Source organism: Topomyia yanbarensis, chromosome 3 (genome assembly GCF_030247195.1).
Source record: "Topomyia yanbarensis strain Yona2022 chromosome 3, ASM3024719v1, whole genome shotgun sequence".
NCBI classification, from domain to species: domain Eukaryota; kingdom Metazoa; phylum Arthropoda; class Insecta; order Diptera; family Culicidae; genus Topomyia; species Topomyia yanbarensis.
In genome coordinates, this window is record NC_080672.1 from 255,196,460 (window position 1) to 255,218,290 (window position 21,831).

At 38.3% G+C, this 21,831-nt stretch overlaps 1 protein-coding gene across 3 annotated transcripts in view; it reads left to right on the forward strand.

Moving 5' to 3' along the window:
• The window catches only part of LOC131693001 (uncharacterized), a 72,661-nt gene that overhangs the window by 40,750 nt on the left and 10,080 nt on the right, over window positions 1-21,831 (forward strand). For 2 of the 3 annotated variants that reach the window (XM_058980434.1, XM_058980435.1), the window contains exons 2-6: window positions 5,088-8,389; window positions 8,447-8,572; window positions 8,638-9,035; window positions 9,098-9,289; window positions 20,599-21,790. In XM_058980434.1, the coding sequence (XP_058836417.1) occupies window positions 5,206-8,389; window positions 8,447-8,572; window positions 8,638-9,035; window positions 9,098-9,289; window positions 20,599-21,790 (5,092 nt within the window). In that variant the 5' untranslated portion in view covers window positions 5,088-5,205. The remainder of the gene's footprint in view (window positions 1-5,087; window positions 8,390-8,446; window positions 8,573-8,637; window positions 9,036-9,097; window positions 9,290-20,598; window positions 21,791-21,831) is intronic. The other variant, XM_058980436.1, reaches the window with a different exon arrangement.

Here is a 21,831-nt window from a genome sequence, read left to right on the forward strand (position 1 = left end):
AGTTCTTGGATTTGAGTTCGACAAGCGATTATTAATTTCGATCTCGCATCTGTCGAACTATGTGCTTTCAGAGCAGCCTGACTGTAAGAAAACTCAGGAGTTGTCGTAGGTGATACTCCGTTCAACTTGGAAAGTGTGTGTCAAAAATACAATTGAGTACTACATCTTTGTCAGACGAGTTTTCACCATTAGCAGGTCTAATCGAACTGACATGAAAGTCTTTCGATTTCGAAAGTAACTTATTTAATCTAGTAGTCTCGTAAAGACTTCAGACATTTGAGCAGATGCTTTACCAACCACTTCGCTCAGAGGATCTATTTATTTATTTATTTTTGTCAAGCATATGTAGACTACATAGAATGGTTTTACAATATTTACTTCTATACTACACATTATTTCTACGGTTTACTTTAGATTTGATTTGTTTTCTAGGGCATATCTATATGCTTTGCGAGCCAACATAAATGTCTCCGATCCGTCCCTGCGTCTGCGATTCCAATCTCTTCTGCACAACTTTTTGAGTCAAACAAGGGATTCTTTTAGAAACAAGTATAACTCGAAGCGGCCAAACTTCTTGGTATGCTGCTACTATGAGCGAGTCAAGTCACTTGGAGATTCAATCTTCGGGATGTACTCATGAAACCTAGTCTTCAAGCCCTCTTCGTAGAGATCCCAGTTCGTAGATTCTAACGTTATATCTAGCGAGACGTTTTGATGCTCAAAGACGATGTACTTATGATGAGATAAAGACATTTTGAGCTCGTTAGGTATGAGCCTGTTTGTCAACTAATGCGCAATACCGTGAGAGCAGAGAGTTACATCTAACTCCAATTCTCTGCCAGCTCTGGCAAATGTTGGATGATTTCCTACATTAAGTATGTGCAGATTTGTACTGCCTAATTATTCCATCGATTCGGTGCCTCTGAAATTAAGCTGCCCCAAGTTATGTGGTGGGTATTTGCATCACCGCCGATTATAAGGGGAAACCATTTCCAGTAATAGCATTTCTGCCACTATGTGATAAAATTCTTTTGAAATCATCAGAGGGTGATGGTTTAATAGGCGGAAAAATTGCTGAACAATAGACGTATTTCTTGTTCATGTTGTCAACAGTCTCATTTACCATGACAGTACAAATATCGCTAGTTGTGTGGTCGGATGCACAACATGCGTCTATAGCACTATTCGCAAGTATATATGCACGAGGCATTTAACGTGGATTTTTCATGCCATTTCTTTTGAAAGCCACGAAGGCGGGGTTAGATAGCTTTCCAACATAGAAGTTTCCTTTATGGAAATATGATTCTTGAACAAAACTAAGGAAGGTTTTCCTTTCTGCACAAAACGAGACAGATTTATAGTTGCTGTACGTTTATGCTGGAGATTAATTTGTGCTTCTCTAGCCATACTCGATTACAGCACTACACATTTTTGTTGTACAGCATCTAGAAGCTGCCAAACACGTTGGCTTATAATCTCCTATAGCGAACCCTGATATAGGTATTCGAGACAAGTCCATCATTAGAATGACTGACGTCCAAAAGGTAGCCCCACATTTTTCCGAAATCGACATTTTTGCATTTTTTGATAGTTCTAAGTAATCCGCGTGTACTGCCATTTAAGAATTTTGAAAATAATTTTTAGATGTTTTGCTATTAGCAGTCAAAGTTGACCATGGAGGTAACCACACTACTAGCTGGCGTCCAAAAGGGGGTAACCCCACATTGAGTCTTATGTAAATTCAAGTTTTCTCGTTCGTTTTCCGAGGTTTTAAGAATCGATTCACAATCAGTAAATTTTGTGTTGTAGTTCACATATCGGTGAACTCGATGTAATACTGTTTTTAGTTGGATTGCATTGTACGTTGACGTTTCGGCCCAAACAGTCGTTCCTGAAGGTGAGGGCCGTTCATACACTTGCTATGTATGGCTTTTTTAAACTAATATATATTTCTTGCACAAATGTATATTATTGGGCATATTTTTTTGAAAACTCCAGTGAAGGTGTCATGTCTTTACATTGAAAGTTCACCTAGCAATAGGGAATTAAGAGAAAAACTGTACATTGTGGTCGGAAAGTTAAAAAACGTTGAATCAATTATTATCTTTCGTTATAGAGTTATGGTGTATTCCGAAAAGTTGCTGTATGGCACTAAGCGCTTTATTTAGTTGAATCACACTAGTTCGGAATTCAGTCGCTAGGGCGGTGCTGTTATCAACTTTTTAATGAAACTAGATAGAAATGTGGTGTCTTCGAAAAAGTTGTAGATGCTATCATTATAAACATATCTTCTGAAGATGCAAACTTTGTAGGTCCGGTACGTTTCGAGATAGAGAAGGTTTTAGTTCAAACATTTACTTACAGGTTATGTTTTCATTATGCGCGATATTTCAAAACCTGTAGGACCTACAAAGTCGGTGTCTTCAGAAGGTATACTTATAATTACCTGATATACAACTTTGTTGTGGACACCACCTTTCTATCTCGTTCCATTAAAAAGTTGATAACAGCGTTGCCCTAGCGACTGAATTCCGAACTAATATGAATTGATCAAATGAAGCGCTAGATGTCACACAACAACTTTGCCAAAGACACCATAACTCTTAAACGAAAGATAAGGAAAGGATGTGTGAATTGTGGGTTAGCCCCTTTTGGACTTTAGGTACTCCCGGGGTTAGCCCCCCGAATTACGAAAATGCTCTTGAATTGAAAAGTAGTACATGTAATGATCTTATTTTTTCTAGATAATATGGGTCAATGAGCTACTAATAAAATAATGTATTTTTACTATAAAAACAATATTAGTTTGGAAATGTGGAAGTTTTTTCCACTTCCTGTAAAAAAAACACAGCAAGAATGTATTACTGACAACACTCCGTGCGTGACTAGCATATTTTAGTCCTGCCAGCCATTTAGTCCTCGACGCAGAGAAACACCTTGACCTGAGGACTCCTGCTTTCAGTCGCCTGTTACGACTTGGGACAACACTGCCTCTTGGCTGGTTTTGTCCTGGGACGGGACCTGCGGAAAGAAAAAAAACGCGTGTCAAATTGATCCAGCACGCAAATGTCAGATTGAACCGGCTGTCCTCAGAGTGATTAATATGGGGAGTATTCTATTTGAAATTAAGTATATGCTAACTTTTTTTTTCAAATATTTCAATAAATTAATCATTAGATCAATAATGATTGTGGAGATGATAGTGCTTTCATTAATTTCGAGATCGTTAATTCTTGTGAACTTCTCCCACTGTTCTCACAAATCGGGATTCACCGGAAAACGGTGAAAAGTCATCTCCGGATTTTTCGCTTCACTACGACCGCAATTTTTGACCTTGCTCTTCATGATAATGGATTCACACAAAAAATTGAAAGTTCAATTCTTGTTTGTTCTTTAAAAAAGTCATTTCATTTCTTGAACTACACCAAGTATTAGTGTGTGTGAATCGAAGAAGTAAGATATAACAAACAAAAAGAAAGAATAAGAAAACACGAATCCGCAGGTCCCGTCCCAGGTTTTGTCCAGAGAAAGATAATAGACTGTTATCAACCTCATAGTGGGCCACAGCCAGCCGTTTCATTCCACCTGTGTTCAAAATAGTCTTAATAAAGTTGTCACAAAGATCGTGGAGTAGGCCATCATAAATAACTCCATGTCGTACCGTGGCATTTGAAGTCTTCAAAGGTCCGCAGATGTTTCGCACAACGCAAATGCGTCCCATTTCGAACTAGTAATTAAAAGTTTAAAAGAATCGATTTTCGGGATTAGATTTCTGCGAATACACTGTAGAACGGTGATCAAATCCGATTGCTGCAAGGAGTGCCCATTTGGAAGAATTATTCCCTTCCGACCTGTGCATTTACGTTCCCGATGTTTTGAGCGGTCTCCGTAAGTCTTGTTACTCGGAATAGTTGTGTGCCGTAACAACGAGATCCATGAAGGGTTGCAATTTTCATTTTAAGTATATGTAGCTCTCGAGATTACTGAGCAGCTTTCGTCGATTCTAATATATCATTTTCTTTTAAAGATTGCCGTGCCCTTTATCGAGTGTTCCCTCCTGTAGCTTCATTTACATTTTACGGGGTTTGAGGATTTGGTAAGCCACATTTCTGGGACAGATACTGTTTTGAGCCACCCCTAACATAGAAAGTAGACGTTTTTCTTGATTTTACCCTTCCCTGTCCGTATACGACCAAATCCCACCTGAGTTGAATTACTCGATCTTCACTAAAGTTGCTAGTACCCGAACTGACATATAAGTTCTGTGTCAGATGTGGATGATTACATATGGGATTTTCGATTGATTGACACCGGTGTAGTGGAGTGCACTGGAACTGTACCATTTTTGCACTTTCTAGCAGAAGTGCAGAAAACTGGATATGTTCCATTGACACCTCTGCTAGAAAGTGCAAAACCAGTGCACTTCACTAAACCGGTGCACATCAATCGAAAATCCCAATAGTAGAGCCTTATGTGGCATGATAACACAGAATCCGCACAACACCTCCGTCGATTAGTTCAATATAAATTCTAGATTACTGATCGTATAGTTTGTATCCGTTTATATCTTCATCAAATTACATTCGGCGGACCCAAAAGATTTCACTTTCTGCGATTCGGCTTTTGGCTGCGATATTTGACTTTTACTCTACCGCGAGAGAGATCTGGCTTGTTGTAATTTTCTTGGACTGGCATTGTGCCCGTGCGTTGAAGAGCAGTTTTACAAACGCATAGACTGCCTATAATTGGAAGTCAATCCCATGTAGATAGGGAATCCCATAGAACATGCGACTGATTTGCGATTATGGGCAGTAGAATTCTTTAACCTATTGAAATTGCGCGAATTCCAAGAACGTTTGGCATGAAAGTAGAAATGCCTCAATGTACGTTTAAATACATAAACACAACCTACTTGGTTCACAGAATATGAAGTGTTGAAACAGCGACCTTGAATCTACTTCAATCTGCCAGAAACTGCTCCTATCGAAGTCCTTGAAGAGTATGACTAAGTTTGATTTGTGTTCAGTCAATTACTTCTCTTCATAAACAAATTACAATATATTTCATTGAATGTATTTTATTTACAGGTCACTGCTCCAGCGTTTGAGCTGTCAACAGAAAAAATAAATCGCTCGACAATAATACCAGCCCATTTTTAAGATGTTCCCACGACCTATGTAATTTTAAATTAGCTTTAATCGTTCGATGGATAACCGACCGTACTCACTATCCTCCTCGGGAGAACACGAAAAGGAAGTACACGACGAAAGCAGAAATGAAAGTTCAGAGTGCTTACCGACGAGAGATACCGAGCTACAACGGGAGGACAGCGGGCTGTTCTCCCCGGACGCAATCAGGAATGCGTCCAATCGTCTCTCTACGGATTCCGCTTCGACGTATGAAATAGTCGATTACCAATCGCCCGAATCCACCGACGAGTTGTGGAGTAATGTGGTGAAAATAAATCGTGCTACCAGTGCCGCTGTTGCTGCGATGGTTGCTGAATCCGGTGGTGATGAAGATCGCGATCAAGATGACGAGGAATATGAAATACAGGAGGCTGCTGCTGGAGAGGATTTACAACTGCAAAGAAAAAAGTTTGAATTGGCGCGATCGTCCACTAAAGAGGAAAAGCAACGACATAACGAGGGAATTCTAATTATGAAATCCAATTCGCTTTCATCTGAAAACAATTCCTGGGAAACTTTTTCCCCATCAAAACCGTCGGCGGATAGCGCTGAAGCAATGGTCTTACCGGATCCTGTTGAGATATCTTCTTTAGTGCAGAGTAAACCGGGAACTTCGAAAGCTTGTTTCATAGATGCATCTTCACTATTTGATGAGGATGAGGTGCCGTACCCGTCCTTCATGGATACCAGTTTACAGCGACAACAACAGGAGAGAACAACTATCTCATTGTCTGCTATTTTAAGCGATGATGAAAAACTGAAGAACTCGAATAGTCAACAGACCACACTTGACGTGAAGGATCAGTTTTCATCACTACCAAATAATGATTATTTAGCTGGCAAATTAAACATTAAGGATAATGAGGAAGATGGTAACGAGGAGTTTGGCGAGGAAGTCATTGCAAGGCAGGATTCTGAAAGGAAGCAGGGTAGTTTTCTTTTTCAAAATTCGATTCAACAGTATTCTGGTCATTTGATAGAACCCAACTTACAATTTCCAGATGAAAACTATAGTGATATGTCGATTCCTAGTGTTTATTCCTCAAGCAGTGAACCGAACTATGAATACACTTCACTGGTGACGGAAACTAATCCTACTCGATTCATTACTACTACTGGAGGCATCAACACAAGTGGATACAATTCTGGTTCAGCGGATTACTCCTCTCGAATGTCACATGCTTTAGATAGCGATAACTTGCATTACCCAGACACCCCTTTCAATTCGATAGTACACGTTAACTCTGCTGTAAGTATTCCTCCTTTATCCGTTCGTCTTTCCGAAGGCAGTAGAGGAAGTTCTGTTGATCGGGAGTCCCATTCGACTCCGATAAAAATTCCCAAGCGTGTTCGAAAACATGACGAATCCGCTCCTATTCTCTCTGGTGGTGCTTCAATCGAGGATTTCACACCCAAACAATGTGAAAGTCCACAGGTTCGCAGGAGGACGGATACATGCCCGATCGTTTCCGGCGGAATTAGTTTTGAAAATGATTTCAAACCGGATGAACGAACTCGCAAACTAAGCAGTTCGGCAAAGTCTTGGGTGGTTGACTTGAAGAATTGCCCGGATGATGAAAAAACCGCTGCTATGACTTCAATCGAACACAACAGAAATGGCATGGGTTTCTATGTGGATTTCGGAAGCATCAAGACGCCAGAGGAAGAAAAGTCCATCGTGACTAATGCTAGGCCGCAGAATCGTGCTCATCATGATTTGATGAAGAAGTCAACTGGTTTCTATATCGATCTTTCTGATAATGACAGTTCACGTAGTAACACCCCAAAGCTGACTAAAACCCATACACCTCCGATCAACACAAATTCTAGTAGTAGTCCCAGAGCGGAATCAGTCGAGAAGGATACTAAGAAAAACATTTTTTCAATGTTCATCGATATTGGTAATGACGCTTCTCCAAAGCAATCGACAGCTGTTCGTAAAAACACTTCAGCATCAGTTCGAACAAAAGATGAAGGTTCAACAGTTGTTGTTCCCCTTGTTAGACCTGTCAACCTACCTGCCGAGGAGAAAAAGAACTGCTATATGTTTATTGAATCCGAATCGTCGCCAATTATGCGAAGAAACAACGATTCATCAGTTCCAAAAACAGAATCCAAAAGACATTCTTGGAATCCTACAAGCACTGAAGGAACTTTCCATGAACGACGAATCTTGAACCGAGAGTATCAGCGATCGACTAGTGTTACCAGTGATAAAGGAATTATGAACATTCTGGACAAAATACCTCTGCTTTCCAAGACTAGCAGCATGTCAATTGACTCTTCCGTTTCGCCATGCGAAGATTTTACCTGTTCAAAATCCGAACTGAGCACCTACTCCAATCATTCTGTTTCCTCTAATTCGGCCCAATCTAGCAACGAGTCAAAAGTTTCACCAAAACAGATTGGGTCCGGCGTACTAGCGGAAATGACTACTTCAGCTAAGAAAAAGCGCAGAGATGTTAAAATCAATGAAACCTTTGACAAGAGTAGTCAGGGATCGGTCACTGACGGAATTTTATCATCCAACGAGGATTCTTCTCCAATATCTACAACTGATACTGACGACGTGACATTCCAAAACAATCCAGCTGATGAACCAAATGCAGACCAACTGGCAGATGAACCACCTGGTCAAACAGAAGAGATTAAACTACCGTCAACAACAAATAAACAGATGGAAACAATTGTTGAAGCAGTCGAAAATTCCCCGAAGCATGTAAGTAACGGGGCTCGTAAAGCTCAACATACAATGGAAACGCTTCACGCAACTATCGAAAAGCAGAAACAGTTGTTGGAAACTGTTTCCGAGAACGTGGAGTCACAAAACACCTCATTTGTAAAACTATCTGATATGGATAAACCGGTTGTACCCATCAAGTTCGAACTTCATTCGGAAAGTGGAAATGCTTCCGGAACTACCAATAATACTGGCTATATGTCAACGTCAGCCGGTTCAAATCGAGTGGCTAGACTATTCGGGGATAGCAACCACAAATACAACACTATTGGAACCGCCCATCAGACACAGCATCAACTTCAACAGCAACAGAACCACGGCTACTACGCTAATGGCACGGCTTCTATGGAACGGCACTCATGGAATATGTCACGGTCGACGGGGAACAACTTCATGAACTTGGTTTCTTCGGTGGAGAACTCGAGAAGCCTTAGTCGTTTGTTTCCACATTTATCTAAAGGTAAACTTTATAACAATGACACATCTAATTGTATACTAAAGAATTGCTTTTTTCCAGCCTTCAGCAGCAGTTTACCATCAGATGTGGGCATGAACTCCATGAACCGTGGAACAGATCTGCACGAATTCATGACGTCGGATTTTTCATGCACTTCCAGTATAACTTCCAGCCGTTCTGGAATTGGTAAAATAAGACCAATAAAAATATCGCAATTTTAATTTCATTAAACGAATCTCTCAACCTTGTAGAATCCATTGATGAGTCCATATCTAGTCGACAACCTCGCCGTTTAGGAGAGGACTTGCTGAAGATGTTCCTTCAAGAGATAGCCACCGACGTGACTATTGAAGCAGAATCAAAGAAAATGCGTGCCCATAAATGTATTTTGCGGTCTCGTTGTCAGTACTTCGCTGCTATTCTGGCCGGAGGATGGATTCAAAATGCTGGCAATATCATCAGTCTACCTGGATACTCGTACGCAGCTGTTCATTTTGCTCTCTGTCACATTTACTCCGGTGCCTCCCATCCTCCGGAGGGCATCAGTTTAATGGAACTGGCCGCTTTGTCCGATTTGCTTGGGCTTGAAGGATTGAAGGAAGTTACTGCTTATGCGTTGAAAACGAACTACTGTCATAACTTTCACAAGGTAAAATCTACGGGTAGTGAATGATGAGGTGGTGCTTTTAATGGGATTCGATTATATTTTAGCCATGTTCCGGTTGCACGGATGGTGTACTACAGGTTCTTCCGGTTACGTTAAATCATGGCTTGGATGAGTTGTACCGCAAATGTTTGAAGTGGGTGTGCAAACATTACGTGAAGATCTGGTCCAACAAACAATTTTCGCAGCTACCTGCGGATGTAGTTAATCGCTGTAAGCAACAAATCATAGCACATTTGGTAAGTGTTTTTTAATTGATTGCGTTTTCTACTTTATACTAGGCACGTAATTTTATTTTTTTTAAATTTGGAAAAGGAAAAAGAAACACAACTGTTTGTGAATTTTCAAGACAAATTACCAAATATCTCTAAGCCTGTATCGACTTTATTTTTTTTACCTCCAGCATATCAAAAAGCGCTGGGTTTAATGATGTGTCTTGACTTTCTATATCAAGATTGATTACGCGACATTACGCCATACTCACTCACTAAAAAACTAAACATCGTAACATGATGTGGAAAACTATTGAGTTGATTCAATCCTGAAACACATGAAATGCACATTGTTGCCATTTGAATATCTGGTCGAGTTTCCCACACTCGATGGGTGGTTTTCAAATGGAATACATGCGAACGTTCTATCACATTTGCCTGAATGCCATTCGCCCGAAAGCCATTTACCCGAATGATATTTGCCCGAATGTCACATAAACCCGAATGGCATTCACCCGAATGCCATATAAACCCGAATTCCGATCGCTCGACTTCCATATACCCGAAAATCATGGGAATGTAAATTTTAAAAAATTGGATTTATTAAGCTGAAATACAATTTTTAATGATTTAACTAGTATTTCCAGTTTTAGGTGCTTTCGTGAGTGTTTTAGATCTTTTAGCTATTAGTTTCGCTTGCAGTGTACGTGAAACGTCCGCACTAGCGTTTTTCTCTTCGAGCTGCAATCAACCAGAAATACTAATCTTAGAAAGACGACACGACTCTTATGTTTGAGTAAAACAGGCAAACGAGTGGATCAAAACTTTACTTGCAAACTTATTTGGCATGCACATCCAAAGAACTATTCATCAATCGCTCAGTTTGAGTAAAGCGGGCAAACTAGTGTTCACTTGTTTAATTGTGAGAGCTATTTGGTATATGGATTTCAAAATGTTTGAAAGAAGGAATTAACTCCAAAGTTTGAGTAAACAGGACAAACGAGTGGATCATCAGTTCTCTGGAGAGGGCTATTTGTTATACAAATTCAAAGAACTGCTCATGTTTGAAAGAAGGAATCGACTCTTATGTTTCTGGCAAGCGACTATTGATGTTTGGGGCGACTACGAACGTTGTTCCAAAGACAACGGAGAAGGCGGTGTTGACTTTTGTCATCAGCAGATAGCAACCGGGAAATCAGAGCAATCACAATCAATACCCAGAGTTGGCGACGGAATTGATGCGGAATGCATCAATGATTATGACGAAAGTATGCCTAAAACTATTTTCTGTGCATCAAACCCCCTAAGGGATTCAGCTGATGGTGGTTTAAACGATGGAGATGATGATGTCGCTAATATTTTTCTGATCCTTCGTGGTTTCCGAATTCGCAATGGCGGTGTTGATATAGACATTATGAAGGTGAGCGCATGGTGATGTTTGAGTTTTAATGGCACTGATATGAGTAACACGGTGCGATATGCAATTCTTTGTTTGTAAACCCCCGAAAAATCGATTCAATATCCGACATTTTATGAGCTGATCAAAGCAATGCAAGTTGAGAGAATGGCTAATGCGGGAATGCGTGTCAGAGAAATAAAAGAACAGTACGAGCAAGCGTTTGAATTCGATTGGACGCATTTTTATTTCCGCTCGATTGTTCCGTTCCCAAACTGGTAACCCCAGCGTGATACCGGAAATTTCAATATTTTTTAAAGTGGAAACCAACAAAAAAAAATTCTCAACGTTTTCATACAATAAAACGGAGGACGGTAACGCAAATCAGCCCGCCGCATTATGTTTATTATTCTGCTTGAACTACGAACAGTGTATGGAGTCGAAATGCATAGTTCTGTCGCCGAGATGGTGTATGGCCAACCATTGAAGCTCCCCGGCAAATTTTTCGGAACACATACAAAACGAAATGATGATCGTACGGATTTCGTGCTTTTCCCCCGTCCTACGATACAAGAAATTAAACAAGCCGATGCATCGAACCACAATAAACAAAAGATATTTGTTCCAAAAGACCTAACAACATGTACTTATGTGTTTGTCCGAATAGATGGTGTCAAGCGCTCGCTTCAACATCCATACGAATGTCTCTTCAAAGTTATGCATTGAACAGAAAAATTCTTCAATGTCAATCATCAATGGTAAGAAACGAACAATATCTGTGGATAGAATTAAGCCGGCATACATACTGGACGTGGAAGAAAATCAACACCTTGCGACTAAAACGATAAATATTATTGCGTATCAGAGAAATAAAAGTACAGTACGAGCAAATGATTGAATTCGATTCGACGCGTTTCTATTTCCGCTCGATTGTTCCGTCCCCAAAGGGTTAATGCGATTTGGGCAAGTGGTCTATTTGGGTTGATGGCATTCTGGTAAATGGTCCATTCTGGTTAATGACATTCGGGTAAATGGTTCATTCGGATAAATTGCTTTCGGGCGAACGTCATTTGGGAAAATGACATTCGGGTGAATGTGATAGAACCGTGCGAACATTGTGTGAAAAGCACATCATCAAACCATTGACTAAAATTTCCATATGAATTACACGCAAATGTCACTTCGTTTTACCTATAGATTTATTTGGTAGAATAAACGGTGAAATCATTAGTTTTACATATAGAAATACACTAGCGGAGAGAGGGCAACGGTAATTATCTATTGTGCTAAAAGTATTCACGAACACAAGTCTCTCATTCGGTTCTATTTATATTAGCTCGTACTAAACCTATCATAAAATGAACATGTTTAGTTGGCTTTCATATCTTACTTCTAATCCTTCCGTTTTAAGTTCAATTAATACGTCTAGTAGATTGCTGAACAGATCTTCACTGCTGAATTCTTTCCTATCCATGGAAAGTATTTATCCTGCTACAAGAATATTCACTAATTTGGCAAATATGTAACCTGGCAAACTTGGCATGTAGTAGTAAATAGCGCATACCGAGGTTTGAGTAGCGTGTGGTGTCCCCTGAAGTAAAATCATAAAAAAATAGATTTGATGGCATGATGATTTTCGACGCCACAAATGTCTTGTGTCCGTTTCTTCTATATAAAACCATCAATCAGACTGCGAATGTATCCACCGTTAGATGGGGTAAGATTTTCTAAAACAGTTTTCATCACGTTATTCGATTCCAAATATTTTCAAAGATGGAATTTGAGACGCATGGATATTCCTGAAATATAAAATTGTGTCATTAAGCTATGGTAAATTTAAAAATCTCCTTTATATTAGCCTGTTATTGGATCACTATCCATTAACTGTCCACTTCTTACTATTCCTGGGCGCAGTTCATTACTAATAATAAATTCATTTGGTGCAATGTAGAGGTCGGTGGATTTCAATTTTTCAATGGATTTATATTCTGTGTCAACAAATTTTCAAGCATTTTGTTAAACATGTGTTTCCCTTCTTTTGTAATTAATCCACTAACTTCCATTAGTTCTGATACCATCATTAATGGTTTTCAAATTTTCGTCTGTATATCCTTGTGTACTTCAAACATAGTTTTTCTTGGCATCGAATTCATATTTAGCCATTTCAGATTGAAATCAATTGACATTTTTCTAACACAGTAAAATATGTATTCATATGGATTGTATCAGACGATAATGAATTTTGTTTTACTAATGATTCTAACGAAAACTCTTCATTAATTTGTACTCTTTTACCTTCTTCTGCATATTCGTGCCGTACATTTTCGGAATTGTTTGCTGCAAATTAATTATATTCGTTGCTAACAATTACACTTTGAGCATGTTCATCTTCTTTCAGGTGCCTTTTAAAATGACGGAAAGACGAATATCGTACGCTAAATTTTCGGGTACAGGTTAAGTGATTATAAATATATATAGGCAGTTGATCGAGGAATTTATTTAAATGATCATGAAAACGATGTAAAAAATTAGATTGCCATGGACATTGTGGTACAATACAAGAAATCATTATGACTTTTGCACGAATAGCTGCAACCATAGCCATTGGCTTGTTCACTTGGGCGAGTAAAATCATACAAATAACATGCTAGTAAATGCCAAACAGAAGCAGTCTGTCGTGGGAAATCAAGAGAATATGGTTTATTGAGCTTCAAGCATATGTCCAGCGCTTTTTGAAAACTAGGAAGCTTATACGACACCACATTATTCCACACTGTAAATCCTGTGGGATGTTTTAGATCTTCTCCATGAACAACTATGAAGAGGGTTGAGGCTATGTCGTAATCACGCCAGGAGCTAAATAGTTTAGCAATTGTTGCTTGTAGTTCTGACAGGTCCTTAACAAGTACTACGATCCCGTCTCGGGCAAGGTGATTAGAGTTCTAAGGTGATTCGACTTTAGCAGTAACTAGGTGAGGAGTGAGGGGGGCAGACTGCGGGGAAGAAAAATGACAGCGAACAACTTTGTTTACCTACTGAAATCCAAGCAAACATACGGAGAGAACTAGTAAGAGTAAAGCCATGTCAAGTGATCCTCGAATTTTTCGCAAAATCACCGATCTTCATGAGGTATATTTTATTGTATAGGGATTATGGCGAATAGCTTTTGGTATAAATATTTCGTTAAAATTCCTTTTTTTCTTTCAGATATTAACCCTTAAACTTTATTGCATGATAAAATTGAAAATTTTATATCTCAAAAACTACTGAAGATAACTCAATGAATTTTTGCACACTGATGGTATGATATTTGCACTATCTTATAAAAACATTTTTAGTTTATAATTGCGTGAATAACGGTACTTTGCATCTATTTAAAATTTTCAATTGTATTTCTTCTTGTGTTCTTCACGCTAAAATTTTTCAAAACGTATGTTAAGTTATGCGGCAATCTTTCACCTTCAATAATCTGTATTGATAATTTTTCATTTTTGTTCATATCGAGAGTTATGGAGGATTTTGTAACAGTGCGCTGTTTCAACGCACGGCCCACTTTGATGCAACCCGCGAGAACGTTCATTCAACGTCGCACGTCACTACGTCAGAAAGCGCATCGTGTGGGAAGTGCGCATCGCATGACTAAAAGAAACCACATCTCTCGATTAGCGCAAAAGGGCTAACTTTTCAATACGAATTATCAAAGGTGATTTTTTTCCGGATATTTTGAGATGCGTTAATTTTTTTTGACTGAAGTGCACAACAAAAATTATCGTTGTTTAATATATTTTTTATTATTATAATTTAACGCTACTAAAAATTAACATCTTTAAAAACACTTTTGTTAGTCAAAATACATCTACGTTATATCCAAATTCCTTTTTAGTCTACAACATTACTATATGAAAGTGGAAAATCTTATGCCAACAGCATTTTATTTCACGTTTTTATTTTCACCGAGTGAACAACGATGTGTCTTTTGAAAAAAGTTTACATAAAATCTGTTGTTCAATCGCATCGATGTTGGGTTTTTTTTATCACTATTGATTCTGTTAATTCTGTTGATTGGTGGCTCTCCAAGTTCTGGTAAGATATTATTTATTTTTTGTCGAATTTCAATTAATCATCAACGATCTTTATTTCAAAATCAACGTTACAGTTTTCCGCATGTACCTGTTGAGTCATCGAATATTCCAGTTCCATTACTATGGTAAACACTATAAGAAGAAAAATTAAACGTGTAAATTTTCCTATATTTTAAACGCGTTCAAGAGGAACCCATTACTATAAACACGGGATGTAAAATTGAAAATTTAAGGAAAATTGTGTTTTGTTCATGTCCATATTTATTTTCGTTGCATTTTTGCGCCCATTGCGACATATGCTACACATGTGTTGACCAATATAATTTTTAAATTTATCACTCCACATGGATGCCATAAAAACAAGATACGACGAACATATTTATGATTTTTTTTTTAATGGAATACATCATTCGTGTGATCGATCCATATTTATAACATAAATCAATCGAATGTTTTTTTGAGCAAATATTGTATATCTTCAGATAATATATCATTTCGTCGAGTTCTCTCTATATGGGAAACACCCAAGTGCGATCGAAACAAAAACATACGTCGAAACGTTTTCTCACTCGCACTGATGCAAATTAAATGAGCGCGTAATTTAACGCACGACCCGATGACGCATGGCTGAAAAGTCGCTATGTGGATTTAAGAAAAGATTCACAATATACCGTGCTACCTCTTAGAGAGAACCAACTGAAAATAAAACGTGGTGAAATATGTCAATTTGCGAACAATATGCCAACGCAGATTAAAACATGCCCACTGCTCAACTTCGCTCATCGGCTGGCAACAACCGAGCGCACTTGTCCAAGGTATTGAGTGACAGAAAATTAATTAACTCTTGAACAATATAATAACGCTAAAGAGCATGCAAATTACTCAGAAACATCACTTTCAATTATCCATAAGGAAAGGTTTGTCTTTTTGCTTTAATCTCAGAGATGCCAATTTTGAACATGAGATACGCTCCTTCAAAGCGATGCGCATTAGGAAGTTGCGACGTGCGGCGTTGCCAATATGTACGTTCTCGCGTGTTGCATCAAAGTGGGCCGTGCGTTGAAACAGCGCACTGTTACAAAATCCTCTATAGCTCTCGATAGAAACAAAAATGAAAAATTATCAACACAGATTATTGAAGGTGAAAGATTTTCGCATAATTTGACATAAGTTTTGAAATTTTTTAGCGTGAAGAACACAAGAAAAAATACAATTGAATATTTTAAATGGATGCAAAGTACCGTTATTTACACAATTATAAAGCAAAAACATTTTTATAAGATAGTGCAAATATCATTCCATAAGTGTGCAGAAATTCATTGAATTATCTTCAGTAGTTTTTGAGATGTAAAATTTTCAATTTTATCATGCAATAAAGTTTAAGGGTTAATATCTGAAAGAAAAAATGGAATTGTAACGAAATATTTATACCAAAAGCTAACCACCATAATCCCTATACAATAAATTATACCTCATGAAGATCGGTGATTTTGCGAAAAATTCGAGGATCACTTGACATGGCTTTACTCTAAACAATGTTGGTATCTGACGTTTCTAAAACCAACATGGCTGTTCGGCATTTTTGAGAATCGTATCACCTGAGAATAAAAACTCCTTGGTCTCGGGATTCAAGAGTCGAAGGCTAGGCAGTACGTGAGCCGACAACCAAACAGTAATCAAGAAGTTATTCAGTTTCTAGTTTGTTTAAAGTCGGCAATCATAACAGGAGACATATTATTTGTAATATATAGAAGTTTTTGATTTTGACTTACCTTGCTGATCCGTGAAACAATGCCCTCCTTCAAATTATTGATGCTGATGCGATGATGATGACTGCATCGCTTTGTATTTCATTGCTTCCTTTAATTAACGCTACGATCGTATAATCTTCCCTTTGCCTGCTTACGTAGTTTATTTTTTACCAGCACTTGGTCCATGTAAGCTGATACCAAAGTTCCTGTAAAGAATATAACAGAATGGCAACGTTTACTTTAATTTCATACGAGCTAAAGATGCTGAATCCCTCTGGATAAAGGCTCGCCAACTCTATCTTATTCTTATTATTTATCAGTAAGTGCCATTCCAATCGAGCATGAGACCTGTCAAAAGCCCTCAATCCGAAGAAAATCGCTTCGAATCCTTCTGGAATTAGGGCCATTCACAGGTCTCATGCTCGATTGGAATGACACTTACAGATAAATGGTAAACAAAAAATTGACGTGTCGAGTCTTTATCCAGAGGGATTCAGCGTCGTTAATTCGAGCAATACACGGTTACGCCTACTGAGTTACGTACAAAAAAGTATATATGAGAGCGATAATTTATGGGCGCAACACATGCACAGGTGTATGGAAAAAAGGGTTTATTCGAAGACTACATATTAAGAAGACTGATATCTTTTCCCTTTCCCCATACAAACGAGCAGCGACAGAGTTTATAGAGCCTCTATTGGAGGAAGGTAGGAAGCTCAATATAAAAGTGTATATGTGCGTGTGCATCACTATGGGAAGTACAACCTTTACCTTGCTGCTACTTTCTCCAGATTCAGGGCAGAGTTGCCAGTCTTCTTGATATGCAGTCTTCGATTTATTACAAAACAGTTAACATTAATAGGAATTAGAGATGGGCAAAACGATTCAGTTTTGAGGGTGAATGGTGTCCGATTCACTCACTAAACGGAATCGACTCTTTTGATCGATTCAGCGATTCGTTTCAGAACTTTGAAAAATATTTGAGATGAAACGGGAAAAATGTATTTATTAGGCGTTTAGGGACCCCCCGCCCCGGGTAAGGGTTTCAGCATGAAGAAAACACTATATTTGCGATTTTTTGTAGCAAATTGATAAAAACTTTTGTACATTATAATGTATCATTTCAATAATATTATGTAATTTTTCTATGCAAAAATATCGACAAGCGACTCTGTGATGAAGCTTTTCGTAGAATGCCTCTGGAAAAACTCGATTTGCGGTGTTAATTGTCATTCAAAAACTACTTAAGCGGTTATATACAAAGTTGTCTAGCCTAGTTTAGTCTAGTCTACACATACACAGCCAATACATGTAGGGATCCTGGAAAATTGCAGACGTTCGTCCACAATTTTTCTTGTCATTATTCATGTTTGTGGCACATATTGAATATGACACAAGCATTAAAGTGGCCAGGCCAACTGTGCAGCGTACAAAATAAAGATGATTCAATATTACACGGCAGTGAAATTATTCATTCAATGAATAATTTAATTAACGGTTTATTTTGAAACGTGAATAAGGAAGAAACGTGGACAACCGTACACAACCGTTTCAATTTGATAGGGGTTTGATAAATCATTGGGAGTGACTTTGCGAAGAGGGTTAATGTCACTCCTTTGGTCCTAGGTTCTTGGGATGGGATGGTACAGAAGTATTTAGCCCTTCCCTGGGTAATGAGCCAGAGTTATAGCGCCCTTACTCACTCTAATGTACAAAGTTGTGACGAAAGATTGAGCTAGGTTCATGATTTTTTTTAAAGTGTTTTTTTTAAGTTTTATGCAAATTTTATTTGAAAAAGCGAAAGACAGTTCGTTAGTAGTACTATCGAAGTTCAAAAAAATAAGGTGAATTAAAAAAATATTGAAGGTTGGCTGAGTTATGGCCCATCCCCCGAAGCGTGTTATTTTGGCAGAGGTTTGCGGTGAACGCTCTCCAAGCCGAACCGCTCAACTGAAATAAAAAAAAATAAAAAGATTATTGAAGAAAAATGTATTGTGGTGTACTTGAACGGATCGATTTCCCAATAAATTTTTTTTTTCTTGCGAAAAAACACGTGGACCAAAACATTAAGTTTTGTGGTGTTCAAAAATTTTATCAAAAATCCATTGCAAAGAATCGAAAACATTTGGATGAAAAAGGAGCCGTTCAAGTACACGAGAATGTAAATACAAACAATTAAAAAAAACTATGAAAATCGGATGATTGTTTTTTGCGATATCACGTTCACCGCAACGGTACTTTTCAAAAAGCTTAGTCCCGAGATAATTGCGTTTAAAGTTTTGTGTTACCTTCATTCGCACAAGTACCTACGCGCTGCGAACGGATGTAGTTGGAAATCTGGTGCTCCGATCTTGATGAAATTTTGCGCAGATATTTTCAAAAGTATGTACATTCAGAATATTCAATAAATTTTTTTTTTAGATTTTTTGAGTTCCAACTTTGTATATAACCCCTTAATTCATTTATTTCAAACTTTGCATACACATTCTATGTATGAGATATCTAACCCCTATGTTGAGTTTTCGAGATATTTTTTCAATTAAGGGAGTTTTTTACTCATTTGAAATGAAAATTGCTATTTTCACGAAAAATTCCGCCATTTTCAAGATTGTTTTTTCCCGCGAAATTATAACTATTATTAAAATTAAATTAGTTATCAGTTAACATTTTATACCGTGTAAACAACCAGAGCTCATGTGTTCATCGTGTTTGTTTATTTTAGAGTGATTCATAATCATGGCAAATTCTTTCGGTTCTTTTTGGCTCTCGTTGAGTATATAATAAATTGTCACTCTTTCAGTGAATCGCAGCTCTTTAAAAAAGAATCGCTATTCATTCGCTCTTTCTGAAGAGTCCATTCTTTTGATCGATTCGCGATTCATTCGCCCATCTCTAATAGGTATTATATACACACATAGCAGCATTCTGTTGAATTTCAGGGATGCCTTACCTTACCTGTGGCTCGCTTGGAAAAAGTCTATGCTGTTCAATCGCTTTATCCAGCAGCTCATCAGGAGTCAGTTTGGAGAACCGATCCTTGAACTCATCTACAACAATATGTGTGATGATTTTTGTCGCTTCGTGACAGGAACTTCTCGTCCCTATATTGCTGGATGGTGTGTTATTCTTTCAGTGAAGAGCCAAGCAAATAAGTAGCTGTGCAGATTTTTCGAGTTACATTCATCTCCATGGAAGGCGAAATTGACTGCTGTGATTTATAATCTACAAGCTAAAAAGAAAACTATATTGTGGCAGTTATACACAAAAATAATTTCTTTTGGGTAACTATAATCGTGAACAAAAAATATCTGGCTTTTCTCCAGGTATTTAATCCGTTGATAAATTTCGTTCTCGCGTCGCTCGATGATCTGTAATGTTTCAGCGGTGTATTCGTTAGCTGAAAATAATAATACTTTAAAATAATTGTCACAAATAATTAATAACTTACTCACCGATAAAGCTCTCAATTATAGACACCGACAATCCAAATCCCTTCAACAAATCGACGGTTTCAATCATTTCAGTGGACACTTCTTCCACTGTAACCTGCTGTACATATATTCTTGATCTGGGGAACTCATTTTAGCGTTTGAATGTGTGCAAAATGGCGGTGTCTTTGCTGACGATGCTATACACTGACAAAAATCAACAATTTATTTTTCAAATCAAAAGAATTTTCTACAAGCGAAAACTGATTCAATTATAATGTTTTTTGAAAAAAAAAACACTAATGAAATGTTCAGTTCAAAAATAGAATTTTTGGTTCAACTACTCGAAATTTCTCGATGTGGATAAATAGCAGGAGCGAGTAAGTATCGTGTAATGTCATGTAATAAATCTTGCTATACAAAGCCGAGACACATCATTAAACCTAGGGGTAGGAGTACGCAAGATTCCAACACATGGGGCAATATTACACAACCAAGTCGAAACGACTTTTTGAGCGTTGGTACAACAAACCTTTCATTTCGAGATGTGCAATGTCACCCCTGGTCTGGACTCTCCAGGGCAAAGATCCATAAATGTGTCTTTAATGTAGCAGAAATTATTTTACGACTACTGAATGGTAACAAGCATAACTTATATGGAACTACTTTATTATTCCAGTCGTCTGAAACTGTGCTGAACACTATCCTGGACAGCGAGCAGCTACTGACGATTTTGCAACCGTATAAATGGTCCGTCGAGGTAGAGAATGTGGTTCGTGACATCCTCGATGCCGCTTACGATTACATCCAAGATCATTTCGCGTCATTGTTAGCAAGTGATTGTTTTCTGTCACTTGGCCACAATTACAGCTGGGCTATATCTCACGTCGAACCAATACTGCTTCGAGCAGCCACTAGTCTCAGTCCGGATCAAGCGTGTAAGAGTTATCCGCGTGCCACAAGGTTGCATAAATTGTTGCAAGCAAAGGTTCTAACTATGACCGCTACGCCACTGTCATCTGGTGATAATTTAAATATTCTGAATGTGTATGAAAGGAAGAGTAAATTGGACATCGAATATAGCCGAGAGGAGGAAGAGATGGACTGGTGCAGTGAGTTTGTTGGAATGGTAAACGCTATTCTCTCAGCGGTTGAGCAGTGCTTGATAAGACAGTGCGCTCGAGCAATGCGTGTCAATTCTTGGCAGCGAATGGACGTCGAGCTGAGGAATAAAATTCAAAAACTGGCCTGTTTGATGGAACCGACCGAGGAGCGCAAATCTCGATCGAGATATTCCTATTCCTCGCAGACATCGTCGTCATCATCGATTCATTCCAGAACAAATGATTTACGCCAAGTACGGTTGGCCATACAGGCCCATACAAAGAGATCTTATGAGCATCAAAATAATCACAACGTGAACAATAGAACAAACACTCAGCAAACGCAGACGATTGTTCATCATAACGACTTCAACAGTGTTTCGAAGTCAAACAAACCCCATGAGCTCTTGGAGCGAAATAACATTCGGTCGGATTTGGTCGCCGAAAATGGCAGATTATCCAAAACGGCATCGAAGAGCAATGTGTTGTTGGACGGCAAGTTAAGTAAGGCGAATGTGAAAATAGGATTACTCAGCAAAAATAATCTATCAAGTCATAAGCGATCGCAATCAGAAGATATGGGTATGAAAGTTGCAAAGCCAGAGGCATTGAACAATTTGAAATCGAAACTTAACAATGTAAAGCCTCGCTATTTGGAACCCAAAAAACCAAAAAACGCTACCAATCTCCAGGTGCAAAACGCTTCCTCTAGTGGCAGTTCAACAAGAACGTCTAGTCCCGCTACTGGACGAAAGAAAGGGCCCCTAGGTATGTATACCAGATTTGCTATTACTGCATTTGTTTAATAA